This window comes from Panthera uncia, assembly GCF_023721935.1.
Source record: "Panthera uncia isolate 11264 chromosome B3 unlocalized genomic scaffold, Puncia_PCG_1.0 HiC_scaffold_1, whole genome shotgun sequence".
Taxonomy (NCBI): Eukaryota; Metazoa; Chordata; class Mammalia; order Carnivora; family Felidae; genus Panthera; species Panthera uncia.
Genome location: NW_026057582.1, coordinates 82,198,201 through 82,223,939, shown reverse-complemented (window position 1 = coordinate 82,223,939; position 25,739 = coordinate 82,198,201). Strand labels below are relative to the sequence as shown.

Below are 25,739 nucleotides of genomic sequence, written 5' to 3'. Positions count from 1 at the left end.
CTCCTCCTTCTCCTTCTTCTCCTTCTCCTTCTTCTCCTTCTCCTCCTTCTCCTTCTCCTCCTTCTCCTTCTTCTCCTTCTTCTCCTTCTTCTCCTTCTTCTCCTTCTCCTCCTTCTCCTTCTCCTCCTTCTCCTTCTCCTCCTTCTCCTTCTTCTCCTTCTCCTCCTTCTCCTTCTCCTCCTTCTCCTTCTTCTCCTTCTCCTTCTTCTCCTTCTTCTCCTTCTTCTCCTTCTCCTCCTTCTCCTTCTCCTTCTCCTCCTCCTTCTCCTCCTTCTCCTTCTTCTCCTTCTCCTTCTTCTCCTTCTTCTCCTTCTTGTTGTTATTCTTCTTTTCCTTTTTTTTTTTGTAGTTTCAATTTTTTATTTAAATTCCAGTTAGTTAACATACAGTGTAATATAGTTTCAGGTGTAGAATGTAGTGATTCAGCACTTCCCTACATCACCCAGTGCTCGTCACAAGTGCCCTCCTTAATCCCCATCACCTGTATAACCCATCCCCCTGACCCCCTCCCTTCCAGCAACCCTCAGTTCGTTCTCTATAGTTAAGAGCCTGTTTTATGGTTTGTTTTCTCTTTCCCCCCTTACGTTCATTTGCTTTGTTTCTTAAATCCCACATATGAATGAAATCATATGGTATTTGTCTTTCTCTGACTGACTTATTCACTTAGCATAATACTCTCTAGTTCCATCCACTGCAAGAACGTGCCTGATTTCGTCTGATCTCTGAAGCTAAACAGGGTCTGGCCTGGTTAGTACTTGGATGGGAGACCTCTACGCTTCTTAATTTTTATTTATTTTCTTTATCATGTCACTGACATTAGCACACATTTACAATAAGTTTTTATTTTTATTTTATTTTATTTTATTTTATTTTTTTTTTAGCGTTTATTTATTTTTGAGACAGAGAGAGACAAAGCATGAATTGGGGAGGGTCAGAGAGAGGGAGACACAGAATCCGAAACAGGCTCCAGGCTCTGAGCTGTCAGCACAGAGCCTGACGCGGGGCTCGAACTCACGGACCGCGAGATCATGACCTGGGCCGAAGTCGGCCGCCCAACCGACTGAGCCACCCAGGCGCCCCTACAATAAGTTTTTAAATTATGGGACAATGTTCTCTGTCTTTTAAAAAAATCCTGTTTTACAAATTTATTTTCATTAAAATATTCAGATTTTTTTCTTGGTCAATTCATTACTGACTCTGAAGAGGATTATTTTATGTTATTATAAGAGTCACTACACATTAGCTCTCACAGTTATAACTGCTACCTGTGATGTAATGGGCTTAGTCATTAATGACATATAAATATGTTTCCCTGTCTCTTTTTATTTTGAATATTTCTTATTATTCCTACACTGGTGTAGTCCTCAAGACTCCTAAAGAGCACCATCATGCTCCTGCCCAGTTAACCTTGAGCATCCAGGTCCCTGAAGAGTCTGGAGGGGGCATAGACTCAGTCCAAGGAGGGGAACAGCCTGCAATCCAGGGTGCAGGTGTGGGTGTTTGTAGGGCTTGGGCTGGTCATCTAAGGGGTGCGGTGGCTCAGCGTTTGCACTTGTTTGCATACTAAACTTACTGCAAGATTCTTTAGTTCCACAAAGAAATGTATTCTCCTGTGTACCTTGAAGCCCATAGCCCTGTATCTAGTTCTTCTTTCCCTATGTTTATGGAGGCGAGGTGTAGTGAGTGCTGCTGGCACCCTGCCCAGATCCCTTTTACCTAGTCCCTTCCGTGCATCCGGCCCCCTGCCCTGCACCAAGGGTGCATAGCTGCCTTTTTCCGTAGAGTATTGCCATGGGCTAGATGGGGGCTGAACTGCCTAGGATGGCAGCCTGTCTCCATCTCCACCCCCTCCCAACTCAAGATGGGATTAGCTCTATGCTGCAGTTTGTCCCTAAGAGCTTCCCCAGGGGTCAGCTGGGCTTCACCTGACACCACCTCCTTGCCTGGTTTTGTTTCTCTTGTCCTAGCCTGCTTCCATCATCCCCTATCCCTTCTCCTGAGGTGGAGTTCTCCTGGGAGAACTCCAGTCACCCTCTCTCTTCTGAGAGCACTCCCTCAACAAGTCACCTGAACCAGAATCCCTAGCTCAGGTTCTGCATCTAGACCAACCTCAGAGAGGTAGGTGCAGAGGGTAGTTTTGACTCTAGGTCCAAAAACTGCTCAATTGCAGCAATGCCTGTGGCTGGTGGGGGGTGGGGCGTGCCATGTTTCTTCCTAGAAATGATTTAACAAAATTTTTATTATTAATGTTGCCTTTTAAATATTATTTCTGTTAGTATTTATGCCTTGTCCCTCCTTTATTAATTTTTTTTTAATGTTTATTTATTTTTGAGGGAGAGAGAGAGACAGAGTAGGAGCAGGGGAGGGGCCGAGAGAGAGAGGGAGACACAGAATCCAAAGCAGGCTTCCGGCTCTGAGCTGTCAACACAGAACCCGATGCGGGGCTTGAACCCGTGACCGTGAGATCATGACCTGAGCTGATGTCAACACCTTAACTGACTGAGCTACCCAGGAGCCCCTTAAACTCTTTTTCTATCATTTACTTCTGTTTTTAGGTAGATTATTTACAAATTATCGTAAGCTGGGTTTTTGTTGTTGCTGTTGTGTCCGTAATTGTTTCTCTATCTTTTGTTATTATTTCCTTAATCTTTTAATGAGGTTATTTAATTTATATGTTTATTATGACCACTGATAATGTTTGGGCCTTTTTTGGACAGTCTATTTGACATTTCATTGATTAGATTTATTTTGTTTTCTTAATTTCTCCCCATTTTCCTCTCATGGTTTGAAAAATTCCTATTTTTTTTTTTGTTTTCAGCAAATGATTGATACATACAATAACTTCTTAAATTCTTTTAATGTTTATTTACTTTTGACAGGGAGAGAGAGAGAGACAGAGCAAGAGCAGGGGAGGGGCAAAAAGAGAGGGAGACACAGAATCTGAAGCAGACTCCAGACTCTGAGCTGTCAGCACAGAGCCCGATGTGGGGCTCGAACCCAATGAACCATGAGATCATGACCTGAGCCGAAGTCGGACACTCAACTGACTGAGTGTCCTTCACCGCTCACACTCTGTCTCTTTCTTGCAAGAATAAACATTAAAAGTTTTTTTTAAAAAAAGCAAGTAAGGAGTGTATTTTGCTTCAGTAACAATTTTGCTCCAGCTAGTGTCTTTCTTTATTCCTGTTCTGTATTCTTGGTATGGTTTTGTTTTTAGGTTTGCAAGATTGCTACTATATCTGTAGATAATGTGTCCATTTTTCCAGGCAGAAAGAAGAGGGAAGGGGGAAGGGTAAAAGGGACACTCCTTTGAGGCTTTGTGTTTCATTTGGGAAGGGATGGTGTCCCTGGGACTTCCACCTGTGGCTCATCAGCCAAGATGTGTCATGTAGCCACATTCATTTCATACATCACTGCAAGTGAGACTAGGGATTCAGGTATCTTACTTTCTTATTTTAATAGCAGAGAAAGGCAGGGAAAAAGGAAATTGGAAAAGGGGATCAGATCAGTCAGTGTACAAGCATATAGGTGGGGAGAGAACCTCCTCTATCTCTCCTCCAGGTCCAATAATATTTTTCTCATAACCTTCATCTTTTTTTGTCATTTTGCTTATGTAAGCTCATTTCATAGTTTTCCAAGTTGGGTTTCAACCACATCTATTCTGCTATTTAGCTATGTAGCCCTCTTTGAGATTGTTGTTATTTTTACAGTTTTTTTTTGTTTTGTTTTGTAAACTAATATTTGCTGAGAGTTTTCTGTGCATCATCTGAGGGGAAAGGTGGCGTCTTATTATCTGGTGTCAGGGATAGACATTTTATACAGCAATTTTATAAAACCAGATAGATTGTGGCACATGTTGAAGCAGATTCAGAGGAAGAAGTTAGGAAGTGTGGCAGGAAGAATTTAGGAACACTTTGAGGAAGGGATCCATCTACGATATTCTTAAACCATACCAAACTTCTTGCCCTTCCGCAGATTTGCTGTATCTTTGACACTGTGTGTCCTTTTCTTTGTTCCCCCATCTCTGATAAGCCGATGCACCTGAAAGATGATGACTAGGGTGATAATTATGTTTTAATTCTTCAGAACTCTTGCCCTTGGGTGGTTCTTTATGGTGGCATGTTTAATTGTGTTGGTGAGATATTCTCTTGAATCTCTCTAGGATATTTAAAATTTTTTAAAGATTTCCTTCTGTATTGGGAATTTACCCTTGCAATGAATGGCACAAAACCAAACGTCTCTACTGCCAAAATGGGTTTTACATCATATCTCAAATTACTCTTATCTAAATCAGTATTGAATGTGTGAGTTCAGTTGTAGATCCTTGGTTACAAACCTGAGCCCGTTGCTGTAAGGGAAGAGCATTTTCTGGGTTCTGTCTTAGGGAGGTAAGACTTCTAAAAGCTTGAAATTTCCCACACCTAGCAAGGGTGTCTAGAAAGTGCTAGATGGAAAAACATGATGCCATCTACTACATATTACATATAATTTCCCTCTGTAACAGCATAGTGCATGAAACATTTACATTTCTGTTGAATTTAATCTGACATCCTTTTTATTCCCAGTGTCATTAAAAAAGAATTCCGTTCAAACAAGAATTTAAAATTTATTGACCAATGTTTAGTCATTGGTTCCATAGTTTTATTTTTTTGTGACTCCCTATTATTTCTCACTTATATCGTACAGTATTTATATCCCTATTATTTAGGAAAAATTAACCGGAGTTTCTTATTTGTGACCAATTAAGTAATATATTTTCTTATAATTATATATAGCTTTCATATCCCAACTTATAAGTGTATTTAAATGTTTATTACTGTATCATATCCTTGTATGGATAGACTACAATCTATTCACTTTTCCCTATTTTTAGACATTTGGGACTTTTGCAATTGTTCTTTATTGTAAATGACATGCCAAAAAATATCTGAGTCCATGTTCTGGGTTGCGAGGGACAGAGATGGACTTCGTTGAAAAAAAAAAAAGGAATAAATGTATTGGGAAACTTGGATAGCCCACAGACTCGGTGGGAAGTTTGGAGAAACACATCTCTAACCCGGGTAGATATCAAGGTACCCAGAAACATGGCTTCAGAAACTTCTTGGAAACAGGCTGGTTAGGGGCTGCCTCACAGCCACGAGACACCCCTGCTAGGTGATCACCATTGCCACCCTCACTGCTATCACCCTTACTGGGTCCTCCAGGTCACTGCTGTCACCATCAATCACTGCCTCACTTCCCCTGTATCTTTGCATCTCTGTCTCTCTCTCTCCCTTGGGAGTCCAAGTCCAGGGCATTCGCTTCTGATCGGCTGATTCTAGGTCATTTGCTTGTCTTCTTGATGCCAGTGGGTGAGGAGAAGGGGTGTCTGATGGGGCTTTGTCTCCTACCAAGTCTCATGCAGTGTTTGGTTTCACCGAAACAGGAAGGGACAATGGATGCCGGGGTCAGGGGGAGACATGTAATTCTTTCTGCATAAGTTTTTGCATGTATCTCTTCTGATTACTGCCTAGGGATTGATTCCTGGTATTAGAGTCATGAAACCAAAGTGTATGAAATTCTTAACCTTCCATACCCTCCACTTGCCCCTTTACTCCTAGTGTTTTCATGATTTTTCTGTCCTTGTATTACATGTTTCTCTGTGTGGCCTCACCCATTCCCATGGTTCAACAGTTTGAACCACTATAGATCGGTGGGTGAGTCTAAAATATTTATATACAATCTACGTCTCTATTTTGATATATTTAACTACCTAACATAATCTGTGGATATCCTAGGGACATCTGTGAATATCAGAAGGTCTCAAACAGAATTCACCATTTTATTCCTCAAACCTATTATGTCTCCTGTATTCCCTAGCTTGGTCAATAGGATCACTATACCCCTAGTTCTCAAAATCCAGAATTTGGTTTTTATCTTTGATCCTTACTTCTCCTTCCACGCTTCCATCAAATTATCTCCAGATTCTGTAATTTCTACTTTGTAAGTAAGTATCTCTGGAATCTGCTCTATGTTCTGTATTCCGAGGAGATATTCCTTAGTTTAGGAGCTCATCACTTTTGTTCCAGATTATGGCTTTTGCTTCTTAACTGGGTTTTCTGTTTCCAGTCTTGCCCGTGCAAGTTCCAGTTTTAAAATGCGTAGCCAGCCATGTTGTTTCCTTGATTAAGATGTGATTAAGATTGATTATCTCCTCCAGGAAGCCTTCTCCAACCACTTTGTCTCTCTGCTCCTTCATGTCCATAAAGGTTAGTTGACCCTCACTGGTCCCCATGGCGCCTTGGCTTACCAGCACTCTTCATACCTTGTTAAAATCTTTGCTACCAGAAGACTGAGAACTCCCTAAGGGCAGAGCTTGTGAGATTCCTACTGGATTACCAGTGCCCAGTGCAGTGTCTATGTTCAGTGGGCACTGAGCACAAGATGTTTGAGTGAATGTGGTTTTAACCCATTATGACATGAATATTAGTTGAATAAGGAGTTAGATGATAAATAGGCTCGTGAAACCCAAACAACTGCATTTATAGACCCTATGTTACTTTTCAGGAACAAATCTTGAAAATACCATGTCGATTATAGGGTAAACATGATTTATTCCTATTTAACATATTACAGACTACTTTTTCAAAATGGAGAAATGAGAATGTTATAAGAACCAGACTGCAAGGCCAAGAGATTTATTCCACAGGGGGAAAAAAACCCCCACACAATGTACAATATACTTTATACAGATTTGGCAGATAATGAAACAATAAACTACTAATTTTTTTCTTTCACTATCCCAATGTTAATTTTGTGAGTTTTTTTGTAATGTGTGTGTTTGTGTGTGTGTGTTTGTGTATGTGTGTGTGAAGTCCTGAGCATTGATGTAGCAGTCTGAAAGGGATATTTTGGAAAAAGTGTAGCATGGGAATGACCCGGTGACTCTTGTTTCCTTTTAGGGCGATCAGTCTGGCTGGCTGGTCCCAGGAGAAGGATACACATTTGCAGTCACCCAGCACCAGCAGCTTGCCGAAATCGACACAAAGCTCCAGGAACTTTCTGCAGCCTCACCAACAACTTCCGACTTTTCTCCAAGACATGGAAACCACAGCGATCAGGTAGATTTAATTTAAGGATACACAGACTATTCAGGTTCGTGTGTTAAAGCTAGTTCACATAATCTGACAATTTGCTTGTTAACTAAAGAGGTTTCTTCCCAGTTGTTTTTTTCATAACTCCGAGCGCAACGATAGTAATTTCCGTAAGTGCGTGCGTTGTGTGTGTTTTCCTTTGGTGACTTCACTTTCTCTTCATTTTTCTTTCAGTTGATAATTTACTGGGAAGGGTCACTTAGGAAGTATTTATTTTACTGTTATTACATCTTTATGATTTAAGCTAATTCTTGATCACGATGAGGAGACAGGATAGGGAAGAAAATCAGTAAAGCACTCATTCATCCTCTATTTCTCTTAATTCCTCTGGTTCAAAGTATTAGCAATGGCAGCCGTTTGTTCCTGATGCTGCCATATTCTTCCAGCTCTTTTAATTTCACATCAAGCAGTGAAGCTCTCACTATGCTGATGACTTCTCTCCTGTGAGGATTTTGAAAGGAACATGTTTCCTCCCTGGAGAGTTTCTGAAATATTCTTTTACAGTTTTCTGTTTAGAAAAACAGAAGAGTAATGGCAGCTTTGTGAAAAGAAAATTCTTTTTTTTCACCCCCATATCTCAGTACTTCATGGGATCTGGTTCAGGATTGGGTGGTAGTTTTCACCTAAACAGAAAATGGCCAGCCTTTTGTTATTCTGTTAACCCTCTACCAGTTTTGTAGACATTTCACCGAATCATTTTCTGTACAATCTTAGATGCATGTGATTTTTTTTGTTCCTAAAAAAGGTTTAAAAATAAATATTCTATAGGTAATAATTCTGCTTTATATTGAGTCTTTAAGCCATCAACTGAAGGTTGGGGTTCTGGCTTTGGGCCAGTTGAAACTGCTTCAAAGGGAAAGAGGAGTGTTAAGATATTGCGAAGAATATCTTCGCACTTGGTCACTGGCAAAACCTTTATGGAGCCATCTTGGCTTCCTTAGGTCATGTTGGCAAGGCCTGGGCACAGCTGCTTCTGAGCCCTTTGCACAGCAAGAGTGGCGGTAGCAGAAACCACTCATTTCTGGATTGGGGTAAAAGCGGAAAACAGAGCATTGGAATCTCTGTCCCTACTCAAATGTAACCCAGGACTTTGACATTAGTTGTGCTGCTAGTTTATTTAAGTTACTAGGTGCCATTTCCCAAAAGGAGGAAGCCAAGAGGTGGAAATAAAATTGTTCCGGGATATTCTTTGTTCTTTTTTGCGTTACACCTGATTTTTTTTTGTTATTATGTTGTTGGATTTTAAGAGTATCTGAGGGGCGCCTGGGTGGCGCAGTCGGTTAAGCGTCCGACTTCAGCCAGGTCACGATCTCACGATCTCGCGGTCCGTGGGTTCGAGCCCCGCGTCAGGCTCTGGGCTGATGGCTCGGAGCCTGGAGCCTGTTTCCGATTCTGTGTCTCCCTCTCTCTGGCCCTCCCCCGTTCATGCTCTGTCTCTCTCTGTCCCAAAAATAAATAAATAAAAAAAAAAAAAAAAAAAAAAGAGTATCTGAGATCTCAAAGCTGAATAGGGATTCTAAAGACAGAAAATACCTTTTTAATGGTGATCAAACGTCATTGTTTAAAGAGAGCCTGAGAATTCAGAAATTTGTTTAGCCATTAGGATTTCAATAAAGCGACTATGGTGAGATTCTGTCATCATCATTTAAATCATACTTTCAGAATTGACATTTATAGTTCAGATAAATTTTTTTTTTTTAAACACTAAAAGGGAAAACCAGTATGTTACTTAGTTGTCACGTACTGAGATAATATATTTTTATGTGAGACAATATAGGTTTAGTGAGAAAAGAGAAAACCGCATTTTGAGATTCCCATTGGATGCAGAAACAGAAATGTAACATCGTGTTTGATGAAAAGAAATAATTAATGCCTCTTGAATGCAAAAAAAAAAAAAAAAAAACTCTTTAAATCTTTTGTTCAATTTCTTCTTGGCGTTTCCTCATTTCTAACTAAAGCCAGCACTGCACATTGAATTTTCAAGCCAGAAATGCTAACATGGCAAATTATTTTGCAGATATTATTTTTGGATTGGAATTCTTTTTGGATAAATACACTGAAAAGTATCTTGGTTAAACCTTGCGTATCTGTGCAGTTGATGAATGGGCTCCAATCTGTTGCTGAACCACAAATATTCATAGCACAGATTCACATTATTTTTATTTTTAACCCTTCTGCAAACCATTAACTCATCAGTAATTTTTCTTCATGCTCCTTATGAAAGAATGTCTTTTAAGTAGAATGTGAATTTCTGGTTTTCAGCAATTGATTCAACAATATTAATCAAGTGCTTACTGGATAGGAATTGTAGGGCGCTGAAAGACAAGTCAGGCCAGTGTAGAACTATGGAGTCAAAAAGCCTCACTTCGAGTTCTGGTTCGAGTTCACTTCCACTTACTGGTTCTGAGGACTTGGGCATTAATTAGAAGCACCCTGAACCCTAGTTTCTCTATTTATAAAATAGTAATAATATTATTATTCTTTAGAGCTCTTTTATATTTTACTATTTTTTATTAAAAAAATTTTTTTCCTTCCAACATTTTATTCAAATTCAAATTAATTAACATACAGTGTGGTATTGATTTCAGGAGTCGAATTTAATGATTCATCACTTACATATTTGGGCTCTTTGAAAGGTTGGATGAGTCGATTTGTGTAAAGTGCTTACTTAGTGCGTGTCCGGCACAAAACTCAACCTGTGATGTTATTGTTATAATAATAAGTGACTTGGGGTGCCTGGGTGTCTCAGTCGGTTAAGTGTCTGACTCTTGATTTCGGCTCAGGTCATGATCTCACGGTTCATGGTATTGAGCCCCGCATCAGACTCTGGGCCAACAGCGTGGAGCCTGCTTGGGATTTTTTCTTTCTCCCCCTGTCTCTCTGCCTTTCTCCTACTCTCTCTCTCTCCCCATCTCAAAAAAATAAATAAACAGTAAAAAAGATAATAAGTGACCTAAGGAACACATTTTCTTGTGGGAGGCACAGGATATACATAGTTAAATGTGGTACAAGACAACATAGATAAGCACAATAGAAAGCTATAAAAGCAAAGTGCAGTGCGGTTCAGGGGAGAGAGAGAAAGCACATCCAGAAGGAATATCAGGAAAGTCTAGTTCCACAAGTGAGGGACACGAGGTGGAAAAGGAACTGGTAAATAAGGCGGAAGGAGTTAGAGGCCCAGAGAAGGCTGCCATGATACAGCATAACATTGAAAATTGGTGGCCTGCAGGGCAAAGTTGATTCACATGTGGATTTCCTTTAGCCCACACAGGGTTTACAGTTTTTTTAGTCAATGTGTAAAAATTGGGTGAATTCATATAGATATCTAAATGTCATCTAAATATCTAGTTTTTCTTGGGAAAATAGAACATCTGGCAACCTCAGACCTGAATCCTTGCTTGGCAAACTGCAGAACTCATCCAAGTAGCAACTCCTGCTTTCCGTGGAGCACAAATTCTCCAGTTTGCCACAGTTTTCACGACTCCATATCGTATTGCTAGACCCTGAGGCCTACTGCACGCATTTAGGTTACTGATCCAGCCCCTGTACAGGACATCAAAACATCTTTGAAAGCCTGCTTTCATAGGAGATGCTGTGGTGGTTGACCTTGAAAATTCAGATTTATGCAGCTTCACGTTTGACCTTAAAGCAGCTTGTAGGGTACTGGAGGATAGGAGTAGACCTAGAACAAGTTGTCGGATGACCACACGGTGGAAGAAGTACCACAATATGGAAATGATCTTATGAAAAGTACAGGAAGTCTGTGGTAGCAGAGAAGGGAAAGGTTACTTTCTGAAGGCACGATGTTTAAAAAATTCCTTTGGAGATTTTTTAAAATTTTGGTCAAGAAAACAGTTTCCCAAACAAGTTGAAACACTCAGACTTTCTGACTTGTTGACTGTGGCAACTAATAAGGTGCGAAGTCGGTAGGCACATGAGCCGAGGATGATAAACGCACTTGAGTCAGAATAATTTGAGGGACTACAGAAATGTGACTCAGAGCTTAATGGAGTTGTTGTGAAAGGAGCAGTTAAGAAATCTTCTTTTCCTTTTGGGCTTGCTGATTAGGATATTCTCATAGGATACCTTGGCCTGGCTCTTAACTTTATGGCAATATTTTAAAAGCAGAAGTTGGCTTTCACATGTCTGATTTCCTTAGTGTAAAACAAAGCACGTGGTCACCTTCAGGAGGAAGAATGGCATATCACTGCTGTGGCTGTAATGTGAATAATATCACGTGGTTGCAGTTTTGACATCTGCTTCTTATTTTCATTTCATCTCAGCAGAAGAGAACGAATTGAAGCCATTTTTTCCTTACAATCTGTGGTTTAACTCTGCATACCTTTCCACATCCATCCCCTAACCCTCCAACAAATCAGTTAGTTTTTTCCTCATGTTATAAATCCCACCATAAAATTGAGCGATGTTCTATAATTTAGTTACTGTATTTCTTATTTGTAGCTGTATTAGGTTCCAGCTTTCTCCAGAAATATCTAAGATATAGGAGTCCTGTAGGTATTCAGTTTCTTAAGTCCTTAGCAACTGGATTCAATAACAAATTCTGTTCAGTTTGGCTCTTGTAAAGAAGTGTAATTTATTCATGTTTCATGCAATCAGTCTTACTAAATCTAGAATTCCAGTTCATGCTTAGATTTTTTTTTTCTGGTTGGGAGAAGGTCTTCAAAATTGTACTCATTTTAAGAGGCATTTCTTGGTTCTTTTTTAAAAAAATTTATTTAATTTTATATATTTTTAAATTTACATCCAGATTAGTTACCATATAGTGCAACAATGATTTCAGGAGTAGATTCCTTAATGCTCCTTGCCCGTTTAGCCCATCCCCCCTCCCACACCCCCTCCAGTAACCTTCTGTTTGTTCTCCATATTTATGAGTCTCTTCTGTTTTGTCCCACTCCCCGTTTTTATAAGATTTTTGTTTCCCTTCCCTTATGTTCATCTGTTTTGTCTCTTAAAGTCCTCATATGAGTGAAGTCATATGATTTTTGTCTTTCTCTGATTAATTTCACTTAGCTTGATACCCTCCAGTTCCATCCACGTAGTTGCAGATGGCAAGATTTCATTCTTTTTGATTGCCGAGTAATACTCCATTGTGTATATATGCCACATCTTCTTTATCCATTCATCCATCGATGGGCATTTGGGCTCTTTCCATACTTTGGCTATTGTTGATAGTGCTGCTATAAACATTGGGGTGCATGTGTCCCTTTGAAACAGCACATCTATATCCTGTGGATAAATGCCTAGTAGTGCAATTGCTGGGTCGTAGGGTAGTACTATTTTTAGTTTTTTGAGGAACCTCTATACTGTTTTCCAGAGTGGCTGCACCAGCTTGCATTCCCAGGCATTTCTTTGTTCTTAAACCAACTGGTTTAATTGAATATAAAGGTCTTCCTTACATTTGTTTGTTTGTTTGTTTTTGTTCTTAAAATGTTGGTTCAGTTGTACACATTTTGGTAAGGCCAACAAAAAACTAACAAATATTTGATTGAGGAAAATTGTAGTTGTATTCATCTTTTTTCTTACCAAAAGCATACTATTGTTGACAACAACAATTAACAGTTTTTTGTCTCTTCCTGTTTCAACATTAGCTAAAGCTGAAGAAATATAAAATGCAATCCTATAACATGTTTTATTGCTGAGTCCAGGGGTTTGCAGAGTTCAGGTAATAGCTATCTAGTCTACTTGATGTCAAATTACTTAATATGATGGTTGAGGGCAGGAATCTAGGAATTCTTTATGTATGCTAGTCACAAGCACAGAAGTCTTATTGACCATTGTGTCATTTCCAAAAACTATAGAAGCATGTCATAAGAGTATGGATTTCTTGATTGGGAAATGAACAAGAAATTACTTCAAATGTCCTTGCTAACTTGTCAAACATTTCCCAAATGAATCTGTGGAGTTCTTACCACCTGTGTTTTACAGATTAAAGTTTATATTTATATTTTTTTATTTTTCTGTGTTAAGTCTCCTGTGTAGTCAAGGTTTCTTTCATTTCATGGCAATATTCTAAAATGATAAAAACAACTTGGCTGAAAGATTTTTTCCCCACCTCTACTGCTGCTAGGCAAATGACCCACCTGATGACAGAAAATAGCAATTGCTTTTGGAAAAAGATAGCTTTTGTTTGATAACACAGGGAAAGCTGGCTTTATTTAGGCAGGTTTGTATTTTTCTGTTTAGTTAGTTTCAAAGACCCCTGTTGGCTCAGTCAACACCACAGATATTTTCCTAAGGTTGAACCTAGAAACTGTTGGCAATCAATTAGTCAAATCAATAAATATTGGCCTCAGGGACAGTTCTCATTTTGTGGCTCCTTGGATATTCTGTGCATATCACAGAGAGCTTTTATTGAACTGAATTTTACTTTTACTGAATAAAAACATTTCTGTATGCCTGAAAACCAGAAATGATATGGCTGGTCAGAGAATCTGCTCAAAACATTCCTACCATAGGAAATCAAGGTATTTCCTTAAAAAAATTTTTTTAATGTTTATTTATGAAAGAGAGAGAGAGACACAGAGTGTGAGTTGGGGGGAGGGGGAGAAAGAGAGTGAGACCCAGAATTTGAAGCAGGCTCCAGGCTCCAAGCTGCCAGCACAGAGCCTAATGCGGGGCTCAAACCCACAAACCGTGAGATCATGACCTGAGCCAAAGTGGGACGCTTAACCGACTGAGCCAACCAGGTGCCCCAAGATATTTCCTGATGATCATGAAAATGCATAGTACTGGTTGGCACTTTGATTTGACAAGAGAACCTCTCCTGGTACCAACAGAGCTTCTTGAAAATGCCAGTGGGATTTTTGTTGCTGTTGTTAGAATCAATGATTATCTTTTTTTGCTCCCTGTTGGCCTATCTTTCACTGCTTGCTATCCTTCAAATATTTGAACTATATGGTTATGCTATCAGATTACAACTGAGGAAGGCTGTTACATATCCTTGGGTCTAACAGTAGAGAATTACAGAACTCATAAGATATGAGAGTTGGAAGAAAGTGTTTTGGAAGAACTTGAGGCAGAAAGAGAAAGTGACTTGCTTAAAAGTATATAGCTGGTTATACCAGCAGAACTGGGGCTAAAACCTAACTTTTGGGCCAGTACCTTTGGGTACAGAGAGTCACATTGTCAGAGCAGAACAGAAATAGCCTTGCTAGAATAATATTTCTGTTTTCTTAAAAATAAAATATGACTTCTGCTTATGAAGTTAATATGTGTTTCTTATAGAAAATTCAGGAGTTACAAAAGCATCTAAGAAAAATAAGGTGAAAGAAACAAGATTTTTATCATCAAATTCAATTTCCTTTGAGTTTACTTCTCTGCAAACACACACACACACACACACACACACACACACACACACACGGTATACCAGTTAGAATTTTGAGCAAGAAAGAGAAAACAGCCAGCTTGGATTTTGAAGATAAGTAAGTTAAGGAACTATTTATGGATTTAAAGGAGCCAATATGGGACGTTAGGACACATAGGGACTAGCAACAGTGGGTAGGGGAAGAAAAAATGTATTGGAACTTAGGGAAAGCTGGAGCTGTGGGAGAATGATAAACAAACATTTACAGTTTTGCCATCCAAAACTGTAATCACAGAAGGTGTAGGCAAAGGATTAACCAATCCTTCCCCCTTCATCATGAGAATTTGAGCTGTAGTTAGCTTTCTAACTGCTTCCCTGGCAATACGATGAAAGCTGGAAGGTTAACAATGTTAGGAGGCAACTTTGCTCATGCTAAAGATGACCCAGGGATTGGGAGAATTATAAAGGCCTGGTGGAGAAGCTCTACTTTCAGTCTCACTTAGTGCAGTGTTTCTTGAGACTGGGCATGTCCCTGGCTGGGACACTGTGGGGGTGTGCCTGTGGGATCATTTCAAGAGATGGTGTTCTTATGAGATATATAGCTTTTGAGCCACGGTACTTCCTTGCCCTTGTACCTATACTGTCATGACACAGACTGTGGCAAAAACTCCCATTGACCAGGGGTACCTGACACTACCCTGCCGTGTTTCCTGTCCTATGTTCATCTAAGTAGACTAGCTCCACCTGTGGCCTCTGTCTTTGCGCATGAATATTCAGTTGAATCTAAGACAATTCTCCTGATGAGCCCCTTAGGGATATGTTGCTGCCAAAACCTTAATGCCAGAGCAGGGAGGAGAAGGGGAAGATACCGCAAGCTCTCTTTTCTCCTGCTCTCCAGTTCATTGATTGAACCTACCCACAAGACAGCGGTCAAGGAGAAAGAGTCTGATTGGCCTAGCTTGAGTCAGGTGTTCTCCCATAGTTTGTTTATCATTCTCGTTCTGATGGACATTTGCCTATATGCCTAAAGCTGCTGTGAACATTTGTGTACAAGGCTTCAGTCATACATTTTCATTTCTCTTGGATAGAGTTGCAGGAGTGGAACTATGGATCATAGGAAAGACAAACACTGAACTCTTTAAGAAACTACCAAACAATTTTCCAAAGTGGTTGTACCATTGTATATTCCCATCAATAACACTTGAGAGTTCCTCATGGTCCCTACCTTTCCAATATTTGGGGTTAACAAAATTTTTCATCTGGGCCATTTTTGTGGCTGTGTAGTGATATCTGATTGTGATTTTAATTTACATTTCCCTGATTACTTAATGATGTATAGGACTTTTTCACATGCTTATTTGTCATTCATGTGTCTTCTTTTATGAAGTATCCAAGTCGCTTTAAAGTTACACTATCTTTTTTAGCATTTATTCTTCCTTATTTTATTACTGAATTGTGTGAGTTCCTTACATATTTTGGATACAAGTCCTTTGACAGGTTTGTGTGTTATAAATTTTACTCTCAGCCTGTGGATTGTCTTAATGGTGGCTGTGAATAAGCAAAATTTAAAATATAAATGAAGTCTGAATTAGAAATGTTTTTCTGTGTCTTTTCTTCGCATACCCAAAAACTAAAAATAAAATCATAGTTGTAGATTATTAAAATGCTGTCTCTTAAAAAAAAGATTTCCATTTAAAAATGAAGTCCAATTTGGTTGTTTTTCATCTCACTATAATTTATAGACTGAATGTTTGTGTCCTCTCAAAATTCATATGTTGAAATCTGATCCCCAGTGTGATGGTATTTGGAGATCAGGACTTTGGGATGTGATTAGGTCATAAGGGTGGAGCCGTCATGAAGGTGATTAGTGCCCTAATAAAAAAGACGTAGAGAGCTCTCTTGTCCCTTCTACCATGTGAGGACACAGCAAAGAAGATGGTCCTCTAGGAACCAGGAAGCAGGCCTTTATCAGACATCAAGTCTGCCAATGCCTTGATCTTGGAGAAATACATTTGTGTTGTTTGTAAGCCACCTTCAATGTGGTCTTCTATAATAGCAACTCAGATGGACTAAGACACTGTGTATCCTACTTCATGGTAGATACATCTTTATAAAAGTTGAGGAAATGCTGGATGCTTAAAGCTTCAGAGAGACCTAGGGGTGCCCAGGTGGCTTAGTCAGTTGAGCGTCTGACTTCGGCTCATTTCATGATCTCATGGTTTGTGAGTTCAAGCCCTGCGTCAGACTCTGCGCTGACAGCTTGGGTCCTGGAGCCTGCTTCAGATTCTGTGTCTCCCTCTCTCTCTGCTCTTCCCCTGATCACACTCTGTCTCTCTCTCAAAAATAAATAAAGATTAAAAAAAAATTTAAAAAAAAAAGCTGCAGAGAGACCTTTATACCATCTTTTCCAAATGCCTCCCTAACATTAGGTTTCGTTCTTAAATATATTCCTGATAATAATTCAGCCTCTGGATGCTTCTAGAGATTGAGAGCTACCAGAAGTGTGTCCCCTTTTATGGAAAACAAAATGTAAAATAATCATTTCTTGAAACTGAAATACTCTTTTAATAGTGTCCTCATTAAAACTTTATACAATATAGGGGCGCCTGGGTGGCTCAGTCAGTTAGCTTCTGACTCTTGATTTCAGCTCAGGTCATGGTCTCACAATTTGTGAGATCGAGTCCTGTGCCGTGTTGCGTTGACAGTATGGAGCTTTCTTGGGATTACCTCTAACCCTCTCTCTTTGCCCCATTCGTAGCTCATGCTCTCTCTCTCTCTCAAAATAAATAAACTTAAATAAATAACTTCACAAAATATAAATTTCATTGAAACATTAGTGTGAACAGAGTTCTGAGAACCAGATTACAGTTGACTTTTGAACAGTGCAGGGATGAGGGGCGCTGACACCCAATGCAGTGTAAAATCTGCGTTCTTACTTCTGACTTTCCATAAGCTTAACTACTGTTAACTGGAAACCCTACTAATAGTGTCAACAGTTAGTAACTGGGTAACACATATTTTGTATGCTATATGTATTATATACAGAATTCTTACAATAAAGAAAGATAAATAAAATGTTATTTAGGAAATCATAAGGAAGAGAAAATACATTTATTTATTTATTTATTTATTTATTTATTTATTTATTAATATATGAAATTTATTGTCAAATTGGTTTCCATACAACACCCAGTGCTCATCCCAAAAGATGCCCTCCTCAATACCCATCACCCACCCTCCCTTCCCTCCCACCCCCCATCAACCCTCAGTTTGTTCTTAGTTTTTAAGAGTCTCTTATGCTTTGGCTCTCTCCCACTCTAACCTCTTTTTTTTTTTCCTTCCCCTCCCCCATGGGTTCCTGTTAAGTTTCTCAGGATCCACATAAGAGTGAAACCATATGGTATCTGTCTTTCTCTGTATGGTTTATTTCACTTAGCATCACACTCTCCAGTTCCATCCACGTTGCTACAGAAGGCCATATTTCATTCTTTCTCATTGCCACGTAGTACTCCGTTGTGTATATAAACCACAATTTCTTTATCCATTCATCAGTTGATGGACATTTAGGCTCTTTCCACAATTTGGCTATTCTTGAGAGTGCTGCTATAAACATTGGGGTACAAGTGCCTCTATGCATCAGTACTCCTGTATCCCTTGGATAAATTCCTAGCAGTGCTATTGCTGGGTCATAGGGTAGGTCTATTTTTAATTTTTTGAGGAACCTCCACACTGTTTTCCAGAGTGGCTGCACCAATTTGCATTCCCACCAACAGTGCAAGAGGGTTCCCATTTCTCCACATCCTTTCCAGCATCTATAGTCTCCTGATTTGTTCATGTTAGCCACTCTGACTGGAGTGAGGTGATATCTGAGGGTGGTTTTGATTTGTATTTCCCTGATGAGGAGCGACGTTGAGCATCTTTCATGTGCCTGTTGGCCATCTGGATGTCTTCTTTAGAGAAATGTCTATTCATGTTTTCTGCCCATTTCTTCACTGGATTATTTGTTTTTCGGGTGTGGAGTTTGGTGAGCTCTTTATAGATTTTGGATACTAGCCTTTGTCCGATATGTCATTTGCAAATATCTTTTCCCATTCCGTTGGTTGCCTTTCAGTTTTGTTGGTTGTTTCCTTTGCTGTGCAGAAGCTTTTTATCTTCATGAGGTCCCAATAGTTCATTCTTGCTTTTAATTCCCTTGCCTTTGGGGATGTGTCAAGTAAGAAATTGCTGCGGCTGAGGTCAGAGAGGTCTTTTCCTGCTTTCTCCTCTAGGGTTTTGATGGTTTCCTGTCTCACATTCAGTTCCTTTATCCATTTTGAGTTTATTTTTGTGAATGGTGTAAGAAAGTGGTCTAGTTTCATTCTTCTGCATGTTGCTGTCCAGTTCACCCAGCACCATTTGTTAAAGAGACTGTCTTTTTTCCATTGGATATTCTTTCCTGCTTTGTCAAAGATTAGTTGGCCATACTTTTGTGGGTCTAGTTCTGGGGTTTCTATTCTATTCCATTGGTCTATGTGTCTGTGTTTGTGCCAATACCATGCTGTCTTGATGATTACAGCTTTGTAGTAGAGGTTAAAGTCTGGGATTGTGGTGCCTCCTGCTTTGGTCTTCTTCTGCAAAATTACTTTGGCTATCTGGGGCCTTTTGTGGTTCCATATGAATTTTAGGATTGCTTGTTCTAGCTTCGAGAAGAATGCTGGTGCAATTTTGATTGGGATTGCATTGAATGTGTAGATAGCTTTGGGTAGTATTGACATTTTAACAATATTTATTCTTCCAACCCATGAGCACGGAATGTTTTTCCATTTCTTTATGTCTTCTTTAATTTCCTTCATAAGCTTTCTATAGTTTTAAGCATACAGATCTTTTACATCTTTGGTTAGATTTATTCCTAGGTATTTTATGCTTCTTGGTGCAATTGTGAATGGGATCAGTTTCTTTATTTGTCTTTCTGTTGCTTCATTATTAGTGTATAAGAATGCAACTGATTTCTGTACATTGGTTTTGTATCCTGCAACTTTGCTGAATTCATGTATCAGTTCTAGCAGACTTTTGGTGGAGTCTATCGGATTTCCCATGTATTATATCATGTCATCTGCAAAGAGTGAAAGCTTGACTTTATCTTTGCCAATTTTGATGCCTTTGATTTCCTTTTGTTGTCTGATTGCTGATGCTAGAACTTCCAACACTATGTTAAACAACAGCGGTGACAGTGGGCATGCCTGTCATGTTCCTGATCTCAGGGGAAAAGCTCTCAGTTTTTCCCCATTGAGGATGATGTTACCTGTGGGCTTTTCATAAATGGCTTTTATGATGTTTAAGTATGTTCCTTCTATCCCAACTTTCTCAAGGGTTTTTATTAAGAAAGGATGCTGAATTTTGTCAAATGCTTTTTCTGCATCGATTGGCAGGATCATATGGTTCTTATCTTTTCTTTTATTAATGTGATGTAGCACGTTAATTGATTTGTGAATGTTGAACCAGCTCTGCAGCCCAGTAATGAATCCCACTTGATCATTGTGAATAATTCTTTTTATATGCTGTTGAATTCGATTTGCTAGTATCTTATTGAGAATTTTTGCATCCATATTCATCAGGGATATTGGCCTGTAGTTCTCTTTTTTCACTGGGTCTCTGTCTGGTTTAGGAATCAACGTAATACTGGCTTCATAGAGTGAGTCTGGACGTTTTCCTTCCCTTTTTATTTTTTGGCATAGCTTGAGAAGGATAGGTATTATCTCTGCTTTCAATATCTGGTAGAATTCCCCTGGGAGGCCATCTGGTCCTGGACTCTTATTTGTTGGGAGATTTTTGATAACTGATTCAATTTCTTCGCTGGTTATGGGTCTGTTCAAGCTTTCTATTTCCTCCTGTTTGAGTTTTGGAAGTGTGTGGGTGTTTAGGCATTTGCCCATTTCTTCCCGGTTGTCCAATTTGTTGGCATATAATTTTTCATAGTATTCCCTGATAATTGCTTTATTTCTGAGGGATTGGTTGTAATAATTCCATTTTCATTCATGATTTTATCTATTTGGATCATCTCCCTTTTGTTTTTGAGGAGCCTGGCTAGAGGTTTGTCAATTTTGTTTATTTTTTCAAAAAACCAACTCTTGGTTTTGTTGATCTGCTCTACAGTTTTTTTAGATTCTATATTGTTTATTTCTGCTCTGATCTTTATTATTTCTCTTCTTCTGCTGGGTTTAGGCTGCCTTTGCTGTTCTGCTTCTATTTCCTTTAGGTGTGCTGTTAGATTTTGTATTTGGGATTTTTCTTGTTTCTTGAGATAGGCCTGGATTGCAATGTATTTTCCTCTCAGGACTGCCTTCGCTGCATCCCAAAGCGTTTGGATTGTTGTATTGTCATTTTTGTTTGTTTCCATAGAGAAAATACATTTATTTATAGCACTGTACTGTTTATTGAAAAATAATCTGCGTGAAAGTGGACCTATGCCGTTCAAACTCATGTTGTCCAAGGGTCAGCTGTACAGTCTATTGACCAGTGCTTATACAGCTTCAGGGTTATAGTTTGTGTTGGGATACAGAGTAGGATTAGTCATGGTCCCTGTCTGAGCAGTGACAGTATGGTAACTGCGATGAGGGAACATGTGGCATGACCCAGAGAATAACTGCCCTTCCTAAGTGTGTTAGGGAACATTTTATAGGGGAAATATATTTGTGTTCAAAAAGAGTGGAGTCTTCACGAGCAGCTGGAGGAAAGGGGCATGGAGTAGTGGAGAACTAGTAGTTGTGAGTATTGCCATGGTTTTGGGTCTGAGACCCAAGCAATGGGAAACGAGGCTGAAGAGCTAGTCAGGGTACAGACCAGGAATGATCGAGGACTTTGCTCAGTGGCTTTGCTCCGTGGCATCTCTGCATAGGGTGGAGTGAATGGGAGACTGGTGGCCCTCAGATCAGTTAAGAGGCTGAAGCTAAGTAGATAGTTCTCAAATTTTCAAGGAGCTGTATTCAGGGTGTCAGTCCCCTATTGAATCAGAATCTCCAGTGTGGAGGCTGGGCCTTTGAAAGTTTTCCCAGGCTCTGTGGGTGAGTCTGAAGGCCACTGGAGTTTGAAAACCATGATTTAGGTGAATGATGAGGCAGTAAGGGAGGAGGGCCTTAATTAAGAGGCATTAGGAAGTAAGATGGTGACCCTTCAAAAAAAATTGAAGTTAATGAGACATTATCCCAGAGGCTAAATATTTTTAGCTTCCAAAAAAATTATACTTTTCCCGTCATTTTTTTAAAAAAATGGAATTTGTAATAAAATAGTATGGGATTATATTGATTTTGAGGAACATTTAATGATATAGAAAAATAATCGATTTGTATTGATAAGTGAAAAAATTCAAATTGAAAATGACAATACGGTGTGATCCAAGTTCTATGAAAAAGAAGCAGTCACAAAAAAAAAATATGCTAAGTAACCATTAATTCAAAGTATATAACCTGGGTGACTCAGTCAGTTGAGCGTCTGACTTTTGATTTCGGCTCAGGTCATGATCCCAGGGTTGTCAGATCAAGCTCTGCATTGGGCTCTGTGCTGAGCATGGAGCCTGCTTAAGATTCTCTCTCTCTCTCTTTCTCTGCCCCTCTCCCCTGCTTGTGCTCTCTCTCTCTAAAAAAATAAAAATAAAAAATAAAAAACTAAATAACAAAACAAGTTCCAAATTATTTAGAGCTAAAAAGTAGTGACAATGTCACATACTAAAATCACACGATTTAAAGTTTAGGTAGAGGGTAAAGTGTAGTTTTAAATGTACTTTTCTTCTTAAAATGAAACTGTATTATTTGAATTTTCTGTTTCATTTATGAATCGCTAATTAACAAAGTCCCTGACATTCAGTGTCTTAGGAATGTTCCAGCTTCATCTTAGGTTAACTGGAGAGAGTGCTGCTCCTATCTCTTCAATAGAAAATGGCAGGTAATCTGCATAATCAATACTGTTTCTGAATCAGTGTTTTTTCATCACAGAGCTGAGGTCCCAAGGCACCAAAATAACCCCAAATACAAGAAATGCAAGCATCTTCAAGGAGACAGTGGTTACAAGTACTTCTTACTTGGGGTAGATAATGGGCATGATACAAGCTCTGTAAGGGATGAGAGTGTTGGAGGGTTCTGGTTTGAGTAACTTCAAACACGACATTTATGACATTATGTCAGTTACCTGCATGGCAGCACAGAGTAGGAGATCTGTGGGAGAAAAGATAGGAAGTGAAGTTATAGATATAAAGCCAACTTCCTCTCAAATACCCATTTTTATACCCATTAATTTTGAAAGATTATGGTTCTGTCCATTCAAATATTGCTGATAATAGTGAACTACTTCCATTATGTAATCTTTATTCCTTTCAGAGGACATATTTAACTCACATTTGTTAGCCACTAAGATTTGTTGCATGCCTACTACCTACTGTGATGACTTTGGGGCCGAATGTTGTTATCATTTTGCAGATGCTAAAACTGAAGTTCAGACAGGTTGGTTGATTTCCCTAAAGCCATCTTAGTCAGGAGCCAGGTAGAGCCAGGATTCAAAACTCCTGACTTTGCCCATTCCAGTTCACTAAGTAAACATCTGCCTCTCATAGTATGGATAGGCAGGATTTTTTTTCTCTTGTTATTTATATATGATGAACTTGGAGTCCAGAGAAAGTGTGATTTGCCCAAGATCTTGGGCTGATATGTATGGAGCAGGGACCAGAGCCCAGGTTGCTGCTTCCTGGCCACTTCTCTTTCCACTCTAACTTCTTGATTTCCAAATGATTGAGTTTATTTTCCTACTTGTTTTATGTATAGTTGGACCCTTCTCCTTCAAAGAGGAAGAGTTTAGGGAATTATAAATATAATTTGTTTTAAAAGTAGGCTCCATGCCCATTGCAGGGCTTGAACTCATGACCCTGAAATCAAGACCTGAGATCAAGAGTCAGACACTCCACCAGCTGAGCTACCCAGGTACCCCTGAATATCATTTTGAAGGGAAGAAATATTGTTTGAGAAGCAAAGCCAAACCTTTAAAGTTCATTTGCTTTGGGGCGGCATGTAATGGTACATTTCCAGCCTGTGTGTGAATTTTTTTTTTTTTTTTTGATTAGGAACCTGACCTTAATGATGATGATAAAAATATGGAAATAACTCCAGGAGAAAAGGTACTTCGGAACACCAAAGAGCAACGGGATCAGCAAAACCGGCTGAGAGAGATAGATGACAAACTGAGAAAGATGAAGGAAAATGTGGTAAGTCTTCTTTATTTAAAGTTTAACTGTAACCAATGATTGTATTTAAAAAAGCCTCCAGTTTCCTTTGACTGTTTATGACTGGCTTTATGTGTTACGTCCATCGAGGAAACTGACATGGGAATATGTCAGTAAGAATTTGCATAAAAGCTAAAAATATGATTCGTAGAACTTAAAGTAATATTATTATACTTACTTTATGTGATATAATAAATCTGTGAAATCCTATCTGAAGTCAGAATAATGACCCATATGCCTAATATTCTGTGCCTGACAGTGACATAAATGTTTTTTTTTAATGGAAAAATATGGTAGTTATTCTCCACAAAATCATCTTTATATATCGAACTTGGGCCTTAAGTAGTCCCACTTTTTGTTCATAATTCATAATATATTATTACTCAGTTTTAATTCATTCTAAATCCTTCGTGTGCCTATTTCATGTTATAATTGATTGTCATTGAAAGACATATCACTGCGGGTAAGAGAAAGCTCTTAAATTAGCACAATTGTGAGTTGGTTGATATTCTGAACCCATTAGAAATGCTCCATAATATTCTGATTTTGCAGCTACCCGTAGTATGCTTCCACCTGGATACTTGCTTTTACCTAAAATTAAACATGACAAGGCTAAACTTGTGATTCCACCTACATCCTCTCTCCCAGGGCTGATCTTGTCCTAATTGCCAGCAGTACCTACTTTCTGTCTCCTACTAAATCCTGTTATCTTGGGTGATCTTCAAGCCTCATTAAGTTTTAACCAGTATGTCTAATTTGCTGTCATATCTTGCTGCAGTTCTTTATGACTCTTTGGAATCTTCTCTTTTTTTTGTCCTTGCTTGTATCACCCTTCTGTCAGCACTGTCCCCTCCTGTCTAGCCGCTTAACCCTGGTCAGTCTCTTCTCTTATTATTTTATTTTATATGCTGTTCCATGGGAGTGAGCGTCAGGTAAGTGATTTTGATTCCATTCTGATCTCCTTAGAGCTCTCCAAGAGTGTGGCCCAGTCCTGACTGAGATTCTTCACCCCTAATGACCGTGTCCTGCTGAATTGCTCTTAACCTTTTGCCAGCCATGGACAGCTTCACTGACTCTCAGCCTAAAGGACAGCTAGGTCTACCTAATGAGAGTCAGGCAACAGATCTAAGGGGAATACATGCATTGTGCTTCTCTTTAGAATTCATTTTTGTTTACTCTTCATGGGAAATTAAATGGGAATTATGTTTCAGGGAGACCTTCATTTTTATTTTCTGAGGGTTTTTTTTTTTTTTCTCCTTGAGTCTATTGATACGGGGAGGAAGTGGAAGAGGTAAGAATGGTTAGGGAGCGTAAAGAGGCTCTTGGCCAATAGTTGTGGTAGTGATAGGGCATTGCAAACTGGATGCGGTAAGTAAAATGTTTGTGGTTTGACTCATTTTGAAAATGGTTGGCACTTCTCACCCCATGCCTGCCAATCCAAGGCAGGCAAAGCCTGTCATTCTCCCTAATTCAGTTCTCCTGATTTCTCACCATTTGTCTTATGCCTTGGACTTGTATCCATTATTTTCTACCATGTCTCTATTATTATTTAATTTTTGACTCAAAACCTGGGTCCTTTAGGAAATCTTGTATATTTTTCCAGTGTCATATGAAGGTTGGATAGATTTACAGAAGTATGGTCAATACTAAGAGTTAGTCGTTACCTAAGTGGAAAAGAATCATATGTAAGTAGAGAAGAACGACTGTGGGCCTACAGTGGCAGGCACCGTTCCAAGTACTTTGTAACTTATTAACTTACCTAGTCTTTATAACCACTCTGTGAGGTAAACACTACTATCCTCGTTTTCCAGACAAGGAAATAGAGACGTGGAGAGGTTGAGTAACTTCCTCAAGCATATGTAGCTACTGAGTGGAAGAGACGGGATTGAAATGATTAACTTTCAACTTTATTGTTTTACAGTCAACACTTTGAGAAACTTGTGTGATAAAGGCATATGAGTGTTGGCATATGAGTCTTTATGTTTTGACTGCTTAGAGTTTCACAATATCCAATGGATCACGTTGTGTACCACAT

General features: G+C 39.1%; 1 protein-coding gene across 2 annotated transcripts in view; it reads left to right on the top strand.

The window, feature by feature from the left end:
• Positions 1–25,739, top strand: part of FSIP1 (fibrous sheath interacting protein 1) — a 196,943-nt gene that overhangs the window by 46,091 nt on the left and 125,113 nt on the right. For both annotated transcript variants that reach the window (XM_049613332.1, XM_049613331.1), the window contains exons 9-10: positions 6,942–7,100; positions 23,546–23,686. In XM_049613332.1, the coding sequence (XP_049469289.1) occupies positions 6,942–7,100; positions 23,546–23,686 (300 nt within the window). The remainder of the gene's footprint in view (positions 1–6,941; positions 7,101–23,545; positions 23,687–25,739) is intronic.